The sequence below is a fragment of the Exophiala mesophila genome (genome assembly GCF_000836275.1).
Source record: "Exophiala mesophila strain CBS 40295 unplaced genomic scaffold supercont1.3, whole genome shotgun sequence".
Lineage (NCBI taxonomy): Eukaryota > Fungi > Ascomycota > Eurotiomycetes > Chaetothyriales > Herpotrichiellaceae > Exophiala > Exophiala mesophila.
In genome coordinates, this window is record NW_015622506.1 from 916,498 (window position 1) to 929,930 (window position 13,433).

A 13,433-nucleotide genomic window follows, 5' to 3' on the forward strand; every position below is an offset into this window, starting at 1 on the left:
GAAACGCTTGGCCAAGAAGGGACAAAGACTGGACAAGAAGGACAAGACAAGGACACGTGTTCCACAGTGTCGCCTGAGGCTTGCTGACTCTTGGCTGATGTCATCACGACAGGCATTGCACACCCACTTCCTCCACTGCCCCGTATTTTTATGTCTCGGCGCGTCTGCGGTTCCTTCACCTTAACTCGTTGCTCCGAAACTTTCTCCCATGTCGACATCCATCATGGATGGCGTTGATGCAGGGTGCAGCCTTGCTTTGACGACGCATATAATAATAACTACAAGTATCGAGGACCAACGTCAAGAAATTTCAATTTTCAAAAATGAAGAGGTACAATCTGTCGCGATGCCAAGCATAGTGACAGCAGAGACCGGCGGGTCATATTACTCCGTACGTGCTTGGAATTCGCTATTAATAACACGTCTACGCGTACTGGATCTGGTCTTTCCTTGCACGACCATAATGACTCGGGACTGCGATTGATCAGGGCGGCGCCCTGGCTTGTGCTGAGGCTTCGTGGGCCGTAGTCACTATGCACTGGTCAGCGGCTCATGATACGTTGTACAGTGTCGAGTTCATGAGCTGAGGCTCGCCAGTGTCACGCGTAATTTGTCCCAGGCGAGCCATTTGCTACCGTTCAACAGGGGTTCCTGCAGCAGTCTCAAGTTTCTGGCATATTGATCGTCAATTGGCGGTTCCACCCAGCACATGATGATTACCCTTGTCCTTTTGTCTGCTGGCACGGCTCGCTCACGCGCCGTCGGTCAAACATCATGTCAAATAATTTCCCTCTCAGGGCTTTACTACATAATTATGTACAGTACATTTATCAGCCGGTAAGCAAGACTAATCAACGCCGAATGCATACTCCGTACTTGGATAATAGCAGTAGGGGTCCAGATCAGGACTGTGCACCCCTGATAAGAACACTGAAGTCGCCATACTGCAATTTGGACAATCTGCGTGACTTATGCTCATCAATCAAATGCGGATGCACCGGAGACGAACCAGGTCACATGATGTTTCAACAAGAAGGCAAGGCAGACTTGGATCTTTTCCTCATGTTCGCGTCCAAACCTGCGCTTCTGGCTCGCGTACTTCGCTTTTCTCAATTGAGCGGGCTTAGAGATCACAACTGCAATTCCCTACATCAACATATGTCACGTGAAAGGCTTGGTCGTCACAGAACTCCATACTATCCATAGGTAAGTAAACACTGTAATCCTTCTCCCCCTACCTCTATATGGACTAGATCTTTGTTCTATAACTACCTCGTACATCTGTCCATCCGTAAATACCCCAGAAATGCCCTCCCAAGTTGATCCTACCACTATTCTGCGCGCCCTGTCCCTCGATGCTAAATCCGCCACCATCACCTCTCATGGTGGATCTGGCTTCGCCAGCACTTTCCGCATCACTACCCCAAACAACACAATCTTTGTCAAGACGTCCTCATCATCTGGGGCTGCCGTCATGTTCCAGGGGGAGCATGCTTCACTTAATGCCATTCACGACGCAGTTCCCAGTTTAGCCCCCAAGGCCTTGGGGTGGGGTGAGGTGTCCCCTGCCAAAGGGTCTCGAGGCACTTTTTTCCTGGCGACAGAATTCCTCGAGCTGGGTGGTGGCATTGGCAGGTCCAGGGCCACGGGAAGCTCAAGTGGAAGTGGTCTATCGCTGGCGCAGAAATTGGCCAAGTTACATTCGTCGCCAGCCCCGATTCCACAAGGTTTCGACAGGCCACAATTCGGTTTCCCCGTCACCACCTGTTGCGGCGATACCCCCCAAGACAACACTTTCACCTCTTCGTGGGCAGACTTTTTCGCGAATCGCCGTCTTCTTATGATCCTGGAAAGGGGCGAAAAATCTAATGGAAGTGACCCTGAGTTGCGGACCGTCGTCCAACGCACTGTCGACGAAGTCGTTCCCAGGCTCTTGGGCGATGGTCATCTCGGTGGTAAAGACGGCATAATCCCCGTCGTGGTCCATGGCGATCTGTGGTCGGGCAACAAAGGGAAAGGAATCTTTCTCGGTAGGGATCAGCAAGGGCAGGGTGACGCCATTGAAGACGTTGTCTTTGACCCCAGTGCTTGCTATGGTCATAACGAATATGACTTTGGGATCATGAACATGTTTGGTGGCTTTGGATCCCAGTTCTGGTCTCATTACCACGATATCGTTCCAAAGACAGAGCCTGTGTCTGAATACAACGATCGTGTCAGCCTCTACGAGTCGTATCACCATTTAAATCATTGGGCTATATTTGGTGGTGGATATAGAAGCGGTGCTATGAGTATCTTGAAGGGTCTGCTCAGAAAATATGGGGACCAATCTTGATTGGGCTGGACTGGGACCATCATTCACTCTGACTGGCGATATTTTCAAACCCAATCCGTCCTTTGCCAGCACAGATGGCCAACCTCAAATCAATTCCTCCTCCATTACAGCACCACTGTCTCCTCATCCACCACTCCAAAGAACAGCTGCATGGGGTCTTTATACTGGACAAACCCACAGAATGGCGGAGACATGCCGTATCCCAACAATCGTTGAGCTTTGACTGGCAATTCTTTCGCCTTTTCTGGGGGAACCATGAAATACTGGTTCTCCACTTGCCGGTACATGCCTTTGCAGAGGAATATCCCCACTGTCTCACGGGCTTGGTCCCTGCCTCATGTCAGTTTTTCTGAGCCATTCTTTCAAGGTGCCCCAAACTTACGTAGTCACATTGCCACCGCCGGCATGGTACGTACCGCCGAGGAATAGACAGGCATCACCTGGCTCAAGCTCGGCAGGCACGGCCTCCTCGTCCAGAGGCACTCTCTCATCATCCCAGCGATGACTTCCTGGAATCACAATAGTGGCGCCGTTCTCCTTGGTCGTCTTGGTCACAGCCGTGACACACCCGATTAGCATGGGCCGATCGAGGCCATGGCGAATATGATAATCGATTTCATCACGATGCAGACCTTGCTGCTTACCGCCGGGGTTGACTTGGAACGCTACCGTGCTGGAAATCTGGGGCTTGGATACCGACGTATGCTTAGTCTGGCCCACAAAATACGTGAATGTATCGGTGAGAAAATGCTCCGCCACTGCATTGAACAGCGGATGTAAAGCCAGGTCCACACAGCCCGGCGAGATTGACAGCAGTCCAGTGGCCCGTCGTGTCGTGCTTGGAAAGAAGCCGGATTGATCCCCAGCATCGCTGGTAAAGTGTGGTTTGAGGTCCAAGTGGATCTGGTGTGCAGCCGCTGAGGGGATCAAGTGCCTGATAACGACGGCTCCGTCGTCTTTGAGAATGGAAATCACTTTCTCTGCTGTCGTTGTCGGGTCTGTCGCTGACACTCGCACTAAACCCCTGGTCGTGTCGCGTGGCGGCGACGTCATGGTGAAGAGTTGAAAGGTACCTGGGATTCACGAGGAGGCAAACGACTAACTAGTGAACCAACCAATACTTTGATATTCAAGGATTGACCAAGACTAATACAAGATAGGTTGATACGTCGCTGCACGGATTATGAGAACTTGATATTCAAAAGGGCAAATGTCGAAGTCGAACCACGTTAAGTAGTCCATCTGTGGTCAAGATAAACTCTATGTAAACCGTTCTTCCCATCCGTTCTTATTTCAATAGTCCATTATGCTACTGATCCTCGGTGGTCGACGGAGCCATCTCCCACGCCCCCTCTCTTCACCCCCTCATCTCTTTAGAGAAACCCACCACGATCGAGAACAAAGGTTTATCCGATAAGCCACTTTCGAACGAGGTAGCAGCAGCAGGTGTGCACCATGCCATCCGCGGTGACCTGGTTTTTGATAGGTGTAGGGATTCCAATGCCTAATCGGGAATGGCGACGAGTGCCCACTTGGAGATCGAGGAATACGAGGGGATGGACCAGCTTCGCGTGTGAAGGATGTCCCTCATCAGGAGTTACGGCAAAGTCAAAATCAACACAAGATAAGGATTATAAAACAAGATTCCAATTGAACACTCAGTCATACATGTCCCAATCAATACCCAGGAGATCCAAACCCTTTGAGGATTGCCCTTTCGCTCTGCTTTCAATAGACCTGTTCTACACGAGAAAGAACACAACTAACCCCTAATAATGTCCACCCTGCCACTCCTCATCCCGACTAGGCGCACTCTCTAAACTACTCATGCTAGAATGTCTCTTCATCAAGTCAGCAATGGACAATTTCTGACCTTGGATCAAGGCCTTTTCCAACTCCTTTCTCCGACGACGGCCCAACTTGATGTTTGCCGTGTAGTTGCACTTTTTCTTTTCCCCGTCACACCAGCCACCCGTCCAAAAACGGTCACCCTGGCAGGAATTGCCAAACAAGTCGAGCATCAGGACGAAGGCGACCAGACAGGTGGTTATGGCGATGAGTTCCAACGACGTAAGCGAGCGGGCGATGGGCAAGCAGATGATGATAACAGCGACGCCGAGGCGGATGACCAGACGAGGGCGTTTCCTCAACCGTGATCGTGCCAGTCGTTTGTGGATGTGCGTGAACGAGATGATAGACATGCAAATCAACGCGGTGCCCAATCCTCCGCAGTAAAACCACCGAAGCGCCACGGGGATCTCTCCTACCGACCGCTCCTCATAGTGGTGGCCTAGGTCGTGCTCATCTGCATCTGCAGTGTCGTGAGCAAGCACTAGTTGCGACAATGTCGATGCCGCAAGTATGTATCCCATGATGAACGGTAGATGCGCCGAGACCCACACCGAACTGCTGAACCAATGTCGCCGGATCGCGTGCACGTGTATATTGCTGTTGTCGATCTCAAAGTAGATCCTATTGCAGTGTTAGGACGGGCATGATTTGGATCATTGTGGAGGTTTGATCCTAAGCGGAAGGAGATTTGCTCGTACCAATTAAAGGTAAATGCTTGGATCAGACCAAGAGCACCTTTGCCAAAGAAGGAATTGATGCCGAACGAGGCGCTCGATTGGAATAGGATGGTGAGAATCGAATAGCCAAAGACCTAGAAGGTTTAATGGTTAGAATGACCTCTAATTCTGCTTCTGTACCCTTCATTCTTACCAGTGAAGTAAAAGCATTGCTTCTATCAACACGATGTTCGATGTTGATGGCCGGCATGAAATCGAACCAGCGAGCGATGCTTTTGAAATGGACCTTGGTGGTAACTTGGCGAAAGAGATAGACCAAGAAAATACCTCCAAACAGGTCCAATATCAAAGCAATGAAGATCGGCGCCAATTGATTCGGCCATTCCACGTGAATACTGGCAATCCATATCGCGACCGATAAAAAGATCTGGATCGACATGCCAATCATCGGTCCTCGGATGTTAGGTAACGCTATGGCCACGAGTAGATACCAGATACCCCCAAACATACGATTGGTGATGTAGAAGGCGATTAATGACGTGTAAGTAGATTCGAATGCGTAGGCAATGTTCTGGTAGACACACATGAGACTTTTGTACTGATAACCCAATGCCTCTACTCACGGTAGTAAACCCAAACAGACAGACGAGGTAGAACACAACAACCAGCCGGTGCGCGATATCGTCAATCTCAAAATGGTTAATGACCATGGTCAAATCCGACCAGATCTTCCAAGCTGGAACATACATCAGAACCATCGACACGCCACATGAACGGGCAGGGGACCCTTACCAATAGAGAAAACAATAACAAATTGCAATAGGGCAAGTCCACCAGGATGTTCGACGGCCGTTTCACCGACAATGTCGATCACACCGACGTAGACGAGGTCGACAAATAATTCAAAGGACGCGACCTCGCCGGCTTTGGAGGACCTCCATAGGAGACCTTTGTGGAAATACTGCCGTACAACGGGGCGACGAATGAACTTTAATGCTTCGAGGGAGCGATCAGCGTGTTTTTCGCTCGCAGAGGGATGGTCGCTATGCAGTGACGAAACCTCTGAGTCTTCATCCTTGGTTCTTAGATGAGCTGAATAGCCATATCGGTCAAAAGATGCATCCAGAGACACAGCGTGGGTGGTGAGGTGATGGAGTTCGGCAGACAAGGAATCGAGCTCTGACTTGACATTTTCAATGTCGGAATAGATGTCGCCATGACGTTCCTTGAGGTCATCTCTGCGCTTTTCATGGTGCATATGGAGTTGTTTGACAGCCTAAACCAAGATGGTGAGTGAATTTCCACGACAGGCTGGGGCTCATTGGGACCACAAATGCTCACCTCTACATGATCAGGAGAGCCCTGCAAGACAATGTCGAACTCGGTGAGTCCCTTTTCCTGCTCCAATAGCTCTCGCTTCTTCTCTTCTATGCCACACTGTCAGTGGGTATATCCTTGAGCGAGTCAACCAGAAAGGATGGACCCCGGGGTTATTTTTGATAGCCTTACCAGCGTGTTCCGGTGAATGGCAGACATGGACCGTCTTGCCATTGTGCGGATGAACGAATTGAGTCAATCGTCTGACATGCGGGTGATGGAAATGATGATGAGCATGTTGATGACTGCTGGGTGTCGTGGTCCCGCTCGTAGCCTTGGGATCTGTCTCGGGGGACGAGGTCATCCCGGCTGGCGGTGGGTCACTTGAGATCTTGCGGTGTCAGATACTTGGATCCGTCTAAAGAAGATATCACTTAGATCTGATGATGTTGCAGATCTCACGCGTACCAGGGATAGACCAACGCCTGGCTAAAGTCACGAGAAGGCATACAGAATAAATCCACCAAAACTCCAGATGAAAGCGACGCCGGAGGATTTTGAAGTTGGTGAAGACGGAGGAGGATTGGGCGCCTGAGAGGCTAAATTAAACATGTGGATTGATTACAATGACCCGCTTTGTGTGAGCTTCTGATTGGAGTGCCAATTATTCGCTAACCTGAAGTAGATACCATCAAAACTTAATGTCTTTGTCATCCGGCTTGGTATTGGTTTATCATGAATACGGAGTAAGGATGGAACGTCGTATATATCCAACCTTAAGCCATTCTCTGCAAGGCCTCATCTTCTCCATTTGCTAGTGAATGCCTATTGTAATCGAGAGAATAAGATGCATTCATTCATGGGTATCTCGTGAAAGCTAGAAGGGCAGAACGAGACATACTCTAACCATACTCGCCACCGCCATCGTTGTACCTCAGATCAATGTCCCAAAGCAAAGACCAAGCAATCCTCACAGACCATATTGACGCCGAGCTCCATCGCTGTCGCTGTTGATGACTATAGTCCTTTGAAGTTCACAATCGCATAAGTGAGCTCAGCACACCGATGGTCCGGGTCCATCACTCAAAATCATAATACCATGTCTTTGCATATCCATTTTCCCGTGCCCTTGCTCACCTTGGCCTAGAACTCATTTCCGACGCCGTCTTGCCGGCGATCTCGATTCCTCTTGAACCACCGTCTCCGGCCTCTTACGCTTAGGTCCAGGTATTTTAGTGGACATCCATTTGTCGGAGCTCCCACTCGCCAGCGTCTTGCGAAGTTTGGTATCCGGCAGGGGATTGATCTTTTGGGGCACTCGCAGTGGACTTCGGCGTTGGATCATTCGTCCAATATGATCGTCATCCCAATAATTTTCTGCGTTATCTGCCTCGTCGTCATCATTTTCTTGTTCCTCTTCGTGGGTTTCAGACTCAGACTCAGACTCAGACTCAGACTCAGACTCGTCACTACTTATTATGACCCTCCGTCCGGCAGCCTTTCGGGGGGTTTTTATTTTGGATTTTCGTGGCCAGTTGTTGCTAGAATTGGAGAGTGGCGTGCTTCGCCGAGACGATGGCTGTGATGGAGAACTGATACTCTGAGACGACGGCGCTGTCCCATTTTTAGTCGCCGCCTTTGCAGAGACCGAGAGCGCCTTGACCGTCACCTCAAGGCCAGAGATGGCTGACCTCTGCGCTTCCTGGCTTTTTGTCAATCCGCGAAGATTCTCGACAACTTCATCCCGAGTCTCTGAAAATCTTTTGGCCAGATCATCGTGTGCTTTTTTGGCTGCCGTCTCGTGTTCGCCTATTGCTTTGTCGAGTTGGTCCAATTTCTCATCCTTCTGAAGCTGACCATTTGCGACTCGCTCGACTTTTTGCTGGACCTCATCGAGGCCAGACTTGATAGCCTTGCATTGCTCTGCCACACCATCATATCTGGTATTTGCTTCCTGATGCGAGTCTTTGATGTCGACAAATTTCTGCTCTAAGGATTTGAATTGGCCTGCTATGGTGTCCATTTCCTTTAGGCCCAGCTCGAATTTGGGGAGAACAGGCTGGAGGTATCCTACCATACGGCGCATCAGTGACTCGGTCGTCAAATTATCAAACCGGATTGCTTGGGATTGCTGGACATGCTCGAGCTTCTCCATTCTTTGGTCAATACCCTTGGTACTTTCAAGCATTCTACGCTCCTCGTTTGAGAGCCCGGCCCTTACTGCAGCACTAGCAACTCGATCAACTTGATCAAGCTGCTCCTTCTGGTTGGTCAATGCAGCTCTCAGCGAGTCAAGCCGGGATGAGATCTTGTCCATTTGGTTTTCTGCAGACGCTTGGCCGGAAGCTGACTGTATTGTCTCATCGATGAGTTGTTGACGCGTGCGGGGATCTGGGATGCTGGCGTGGCTTGCTAGAGCCGCCGTGCTCGCTGCTTGTGAGTTGCCAAACTCCCGTAGGCCGTGCTCCAGCTTGGCCAATTGCTTCTGGATGGCGCTCAGCTGCTCCATGGAGCCCTCCAGAGACAAAATGCGTGCCTGCATTGCCTCAAAGGGCTCGATTTTCGGGACCGTCTTAGTGAACTCTGCCCACCATGAACTCAGTGTTTTGTTCAGGTCAGTGTCAACCTTTTGGAGCTGTTGAACCAGTCTCTTGATCTCCTTTTCCTGCTCCGTCACACGTTCCTTAAACGTGGTATCGGATTGTCGCTTAGTCATGAGCGCACTGATGTGTGCTTGAGCATCTGAAAGCTTGCGGCGATCATCCAGTGATGTCTGACTAAGGCTCGAAACTATCTCGGCAAGCTCTCGAGAACGTGCGTCGGCAAAGGAGATTCTCTTGTCTTGGTGTTCATGCCGCTGGACTATTTTAGACAATTGACCTTCCACGTGCTCTCTATGGCGTAGTAGTGAAGATTCGCACTTCTCGGTCAATTCCGACTTGACCGTTTCAATCTCTAGTGCCCTAGACTCCGAGTCACTGGCAGGTGCAACGGGCTCGGCTGTTTCGACTTTGTCAAGTCTTGCGATGGTCACGCTTTGGAAGGCCTCAAAGAGAGCAATCTTCTTAGCTTGTGTTTGGAGGTCATCTTTGGTGGCCAATGACCGGAGGCTTTCCTTGGTTTGAGAAATGGCAGCGTCGGAGGTTTTGCTCAACTCCTCAAGATTCGTCATCTTAAGGTTAAGCGCTTTCTTCACATTCTCCCACTGGCTGACATTCTCACCCAGCCGCTCGAGTGTATCCTCAATATGGGCAATTTTGGTCAGGAGATCTGGATCCGTTGTTGGTACTGGAGTCGGTCTCTGGGACGCCTGGAGAGATTTCACCTCCATCTCAAGTGCCTTGACCTGGGTCTCCTGTTGGTTGCTAAAGTCACGAAGTCTTTTATGTTCTATCTCGAGCGTTTCATGTTTTTGGCGTAGTTCTTGAACTTGGTGGCTAAGAGTATTGGAATCTTCTTGTTGTCGAGCTTGATTCGCATGTTGGATCGCATTTATTGAGGTGTGAATAATAGTGCGGAGATCTTGAATGGCAGCCTCTTTGGTCTTGACCTGGTCACGGTATGTGTTCTCTGCAACGTCGCGGGCATTTTCGGCCTCTCTGGACTTTTCCTCCGCCTGCTCCTTAGCGAGAGGAAAGTGAGATCCATACTTTTTCTGGGCATGATCAAGGCCAGCCGAGGCAATTTTGGACTGTTCGACGAGGAAGTCGCGTCTCTTGCGGGCGAAGCATTCGTCGACTGTGTTGTTGATCAAGGTGACCAAGATGCCGGTGATGGGACTGGGGGACAATACGACATCGGAGCTGGGGGCGACGGTTAGGGGCTGTTGTGGGTGAGCTGTGGATGGCTGCGACTTGGAAATGGCCTGTTGAGTTTGACCTCGACGGTTCAGCCGTGGATCAGCAGACGACATGGCTGTGGCGTCAAGATTTGCGCATGGACGTACGAGGCTGCACAGACGATGTGGGCGAGGGCGTTCATTGGGGAGGTGGCAGAAGGTTGTGTAGCCTGGCCGGGCTTTTGTTTTGGGAAATGCAACAATTCACCTCGTACAGAGGGAAGACAGGGGTGATGTAGGGTAGGAGTCGTCAAGATAGGATCTGTAGAAGAAGAGGATGGTGGGGATATTTGTTGGTGTGATGGTCACTCTGAAATGGTTACCGACTGTCCTTTTGCGGTGTAGGGGTGATGGACGATAAACAACATCAAGTTCCACTTGACTGATCTATTCCTAGAAGGCCGTCGTTACCTGAAGTACAGCAAATGCATGTGGGAATGGCCGCTATTGTTCGTCTGATAGTGATGATTCTATGCCCCGCACTTGGTTCTTTAGGCGTTTCAACTGCCTAGAATGCTCCTTTGAACAAACCCCCTCGGCCCTTGGCCCTCAGGTGTTTTGTTAGCCCACACCTCTAGTGGGAACACCTCAGCCTTCTGCTTGGCTCAGTAACTGCCTTACGGAGTAATGAATTAGGCCAATGGTTGGGTGATGAGGCGAGCTTCCGGGGATCATGATTGCCCGTGCTTAGCGTCCAATAGGCGCTGTCTGCCCTAGAACTCTCCACAAAGATACCTTGTCGTGCTTGTCCTGTCCTCCTACGGAGTACTCTGTACGCTCCTACCTCCCATGCGATGTGGTTGGTTCCTGCTTCTCAAAAATCCGCGAACGCGACTTCTGTGCAAGAATCGAATTTCATTTCTGAGGTTTTGGTTCTCTGCGGAATCCATCTCGACCACTTCAATCATTCTTCACACGTCCACCCTTTGTTTTCAACACCTCAATTCCTTCATTTTCTCACTCTAACCTTTTCGCTTGTCACCTTTTGCATATTCTCCTGGCTATAAAAAGTCCCGACTCGATCCTTGCGCATGATTTGCGCCCACCACGCGCCAACACTCTCTCGCCACCCTCATTCGCAATAATCGCCAAACATGGCTGCAGTATGGCTTCAATGTCTCGTATGATGACCACGCTGACACATTGTAGGCCATCACTACTGTCTCCGATAGCCGCGAGGTCCGAGGCCTCAATCTGATCGCAGCGCATTCTCATATCCGGGGCCTAGGTGTTGACCTGGCCACCCTCGAGCCCCGGGGCACGTCTCAAGGCCTAATTGGTCAGACAAAAGCTAGGAAAGCTGCGGCGGTGATACTACAGATGGTAAAAGATGGCAAAATCGCTGGCAAAGCTGTGCTAGTTGCGGGGCCGCCCAGTACTGGGAAAACCGCCCTTGCCATGGCTATGGCACAATCCTTGGGCCCCGACGTTCCCTTTACAATGCTTGCCGCCTCCGAGATCTTTTCACTTGAAATGTCAAAGACAGAAGCCCTCACTCAAGCTTTCCGCAAGTCCATTGGCGTCAGAATCAAAGAGGAAAGCGAAATCATCGAAGGGGAGGTTGTTGAGATTCAAATCGACCGCAGTGTCTCAGGAGTATGTGCATCTTTGGCTCACCTTCAGCTGAGTTTCCGAATCAAAAATTCAACATTGATGCTGACGCCTTCTTCTTCAGGGAAACAAGCAGGGCAAATTGACCATCAAGACTACCGATATGGAAACCATCTACGACATGGGCACGAAAATGATCGACTCCATGACCAAGGAAAAGGTCATGGCTGGCGACGTAATTTCCATTGACAAATCATCAGGCAAGATCAGTAAACTCGGTCGCTCCTACACTCGATCACGAGATTACGATGCCATGGGCGCCGACACCAAGTTCGTTCAATGCCCCGAAGGCGAACTACAGGTACGCAAAGAAGTCGTTCATACAGTGAGCCTGCATGAAATCGACGTCATCAACTCTAGAACCCAAGGCTTCCTCGCCTTGTTCTCCGGCGACACGGGTGAAATCAGGAGCGAGGTTCGCGACCAAATCAATACAAAGGTTGGAGAGTGGAAGGAAGAGGGTAAGGCCGACATTATCCCCGGCGTTCTTTTCATCGATGAAGTCCACATGCTCGATATCGAATGTTACAGTTATATCAACCGTGCATTGGAAGCCGACCTCGCCCCCATTGTCATCATGGCAAGTAATCGAGGCCATACCCGCATCCGCGGAACCTCATACCGCTCCCCCCACGGTCTACCACTCGACTTCCTCGACCGTGTCGTTATCATTAGCACACAGCCTTATTCCCCCGAAGAAATCTCTCAGATTCTAGCCATCCGAGCTCAAGAGGAGGAAGTCGATCTCTCTCCGGACGCACTCGCTCTGCTCGCCAAGATTGGGCAGGAGTCAGGTCTCAGATATGCGAGTAACATCATCGCCACTTCGACTTTGCTGTCTCAGAAGCGAAAGGCCAAAGAAGTCAGTATTGACGACGTGCAAAGAAGCTACCGCCTGTTTTATGACCCCGCGCGATCAATCAAACTAGTCACTGATTTCGAGAAGCAATTCATCAGTGATAGTGGGGAGGTGAGCTTTGCGGTCAATGAAAATGGCACCAACGGCACCAGTGTGACCAATGGAGCAGGCGTCGTTGGTGATGCTATGGACACCAGTGCCGCTTAGGAAGTCATGAGTATATGAATCAAGCAACGTTTCTCTTGAGTTTGAGGGAAACTATCTTCATTTCAATGGCCTTCGAACCAGCTTGCAAACAAGCCAAAACTGCTGGCTACGAAATCGACTTTAATTGCCCGAGGTGCAGCCCATTGTCGCTCAAGCAGAATGGTGCCAGACGTACCTTCGGCGCAGTCACCCTCAGCATGCCATGCTGGCATATGACGTCTTCCAACCTGGCCAGATCAACCAAGGCCTCAGCAGATTTCAGGTAATTCTTTTTCAGATCGATCGATCAGCGTCAGCCTAGAGACATTTCCAGCGCCGCTCATACTGATGTGACTTTATTCGTCACACCACAGAATGAAGGCTACAGAAGGTGGACAACAGTAACTTTGCTTCACCAAGCCGGCAGGGGCAAGTGAATGACGCAATTTGAAGTCTCGATGAAGGGTGAAGAAGCACAATGCTTCATGGTTGCAGCATGTCCAAGATGTGACTGCTGCAGATTTTCAGGCCTCGGGGTGGGAAATCAGGCTTTGGTCCTGTCCCATAAACAGACGATGTAGTAGATGCCTCCCAATCTATGTTCAAGTACATGACCATCGTCGTTAGTTCACATGTGCCTGATGCCTTTGCTCGTTGAAATGTGCCTTGATAGCCTGTATGCACACGACTCTTCTGCCCCTGCACTTAACCGTATTCACTACGGCAGACCACCTGGGTACGCATTGTCACATGAAAACC

General features: G+C 50.4%; 5 protein-coding genes across 5 annotated transcripts; 2 read left to right on the forward strand and 3 right to left on the reverse strand.

Annotated features, from left to right (window-relative positions):
* Positions 1-1,249: 1,249 nt before the first annotated feature.
* Positions 1,250-3,513, forward strand: PV10_03987 (uncharacterized protein). Its single transcript, XM_016368501.1, has one exon. It carries the CDS (start codon positions 1,307-1,309, stop codon positions 2,333-2,335), a length of 1,029 nt encoding a protein of 342 aa, XP_016224289.1. The 5' UTR covers positions 1,250-1,306; the 3' UTR covers positions 2,336-3,513.
* PV10_03988 (uncharacterized protein) lies at positions 2,428-3,388 on the reverse strand (the record flags this gene model as incomplete). Its single annotated transcript, XM_016368502.1, has 2 exons — positions 2,428-2,665; positions 2,718-3,388. 2 exons carry the CDS (start codon positions 3,386-3,388, stop codon positions 2,440-2,442), a joined length of 897 nt encoding a protein of 298 aa, XP_016224290.1. The 3' UTR covers positions 2,428-2,439.
* A 483-nt stretch (positions 3,514-3,996) lies between the features above and the next one.
* On the reverse strand, positions 3,997-6,724 carry PV10_03989 (uncharacterized protein). Its single transcript, XM_016368503.1, has 7 exons — positions 6,373-6,724; positions 6,205-6,290; positions 5,656-6,139; positions 5,487-5,599; positions 5,057-5,434; positions 4,885-4,997; positions 3,997-4,807 (listed from the first exon to the last, which is right to left on the reverse strand). Exons 1-7 carry the CDS (start codon positions 6,542-6,544, stop codon positions 4,105-4,107), a joined length of 2,049 nt encoding a protein of 682 aa, XP_016224291.1. The 5' UTR covers positions 6,545-6,724; the 3' UTR covers positions 3,997-4,104.
* A 310-nt stretch (positions 6,725-7,034) lies between these two features.
* PV10_03990 (uncharacterized protein) lies at positions 7,035-10,322 on the reverse strand. Its single transcript, XM_016368504.1, has one exon. The coding sequence runs from the start codon at positions 10,091-10,093 to the stop codon at positions 7,331-7,333; it is 2,763 nt and encodes a 920-aa protein (XP_016224292.1). The 5' UTR covers positions 10,094-10,322; the 3' UTR covers positions 7,035-7,330.
* A 583-nt stretch (positions 10,323-10,905) lies between these two features.
* Positions 10,906-13,335, forward strand: PV10_03991 (RuvB-like helicase 2). Its single transcript, XM_016368505.1, has 3 exons — positions 10,906-11,121; positions 11,168-11,614; positions 11,694-13,335. The coding sequence occupies exons 1-3, from the start codon at positions 11,113-11,115 to the stop codon at positions 12,693-12,695; spliced, it is 1,458 nt and encodes a 485-aa protein (XP_016224293.1). The 5' UTR covers positions 10,906-11,112; the 3' UTR covers positions 12,696-13,335.
* The last annotated feature ends 98 nt before the right edge of the window (positions 13,336-13,433 follow it).

Excerpts from the sequence above, each read along its gene's own strand:
- PV10_03987 (XM_016368501.1), top strand. The coding sequence starts at position 1,307 with ATGCCCTCCCAAGTTGATCCTACCACTATTCTGCGCGCCCTGTCCCTC.
- PV10_03989 (XM_016368503.1), bottom strand. The coding sequence starts at position 6,544 with ATGACCTCGTCCCCCGAGACAGATCCCAAGGCTACGAGCGGGACCACG. Across the intron at positions 6,291-6,372 it reads CCATTCACCGGAACACGCTG|AAGAGAAGAAGCGAGAGCTA; the intron begins GTAAGGCTATCA and ends AGTGTGGCATAG. Across the intron at positions 5,435-5,486 it reads GTCTGTTTGGGTTTACTACC|AACATTGCCTACGCATTCGA; the intron begins GTGAGTAGAGGC and ends TGTGTCTACCAG.
- PV10_03990 (XM_016368504.1), bottom strand. The coding sequence starts at position 10,093 with ATGTCGTCTGCTGATCCACGGCTGAACCGTCGAGGTCAAACTCAACAG.
- PV10_03991 (XM_016368505.1), top strand. Across the intron at positions 11,615-11,693 it reads TCGACCGCAGTGTCTCAGGA|GGAAACAAGCAGGGCAAATT; the intron begins GTATGTGCATCT and ends CTTCTTCTTCAG.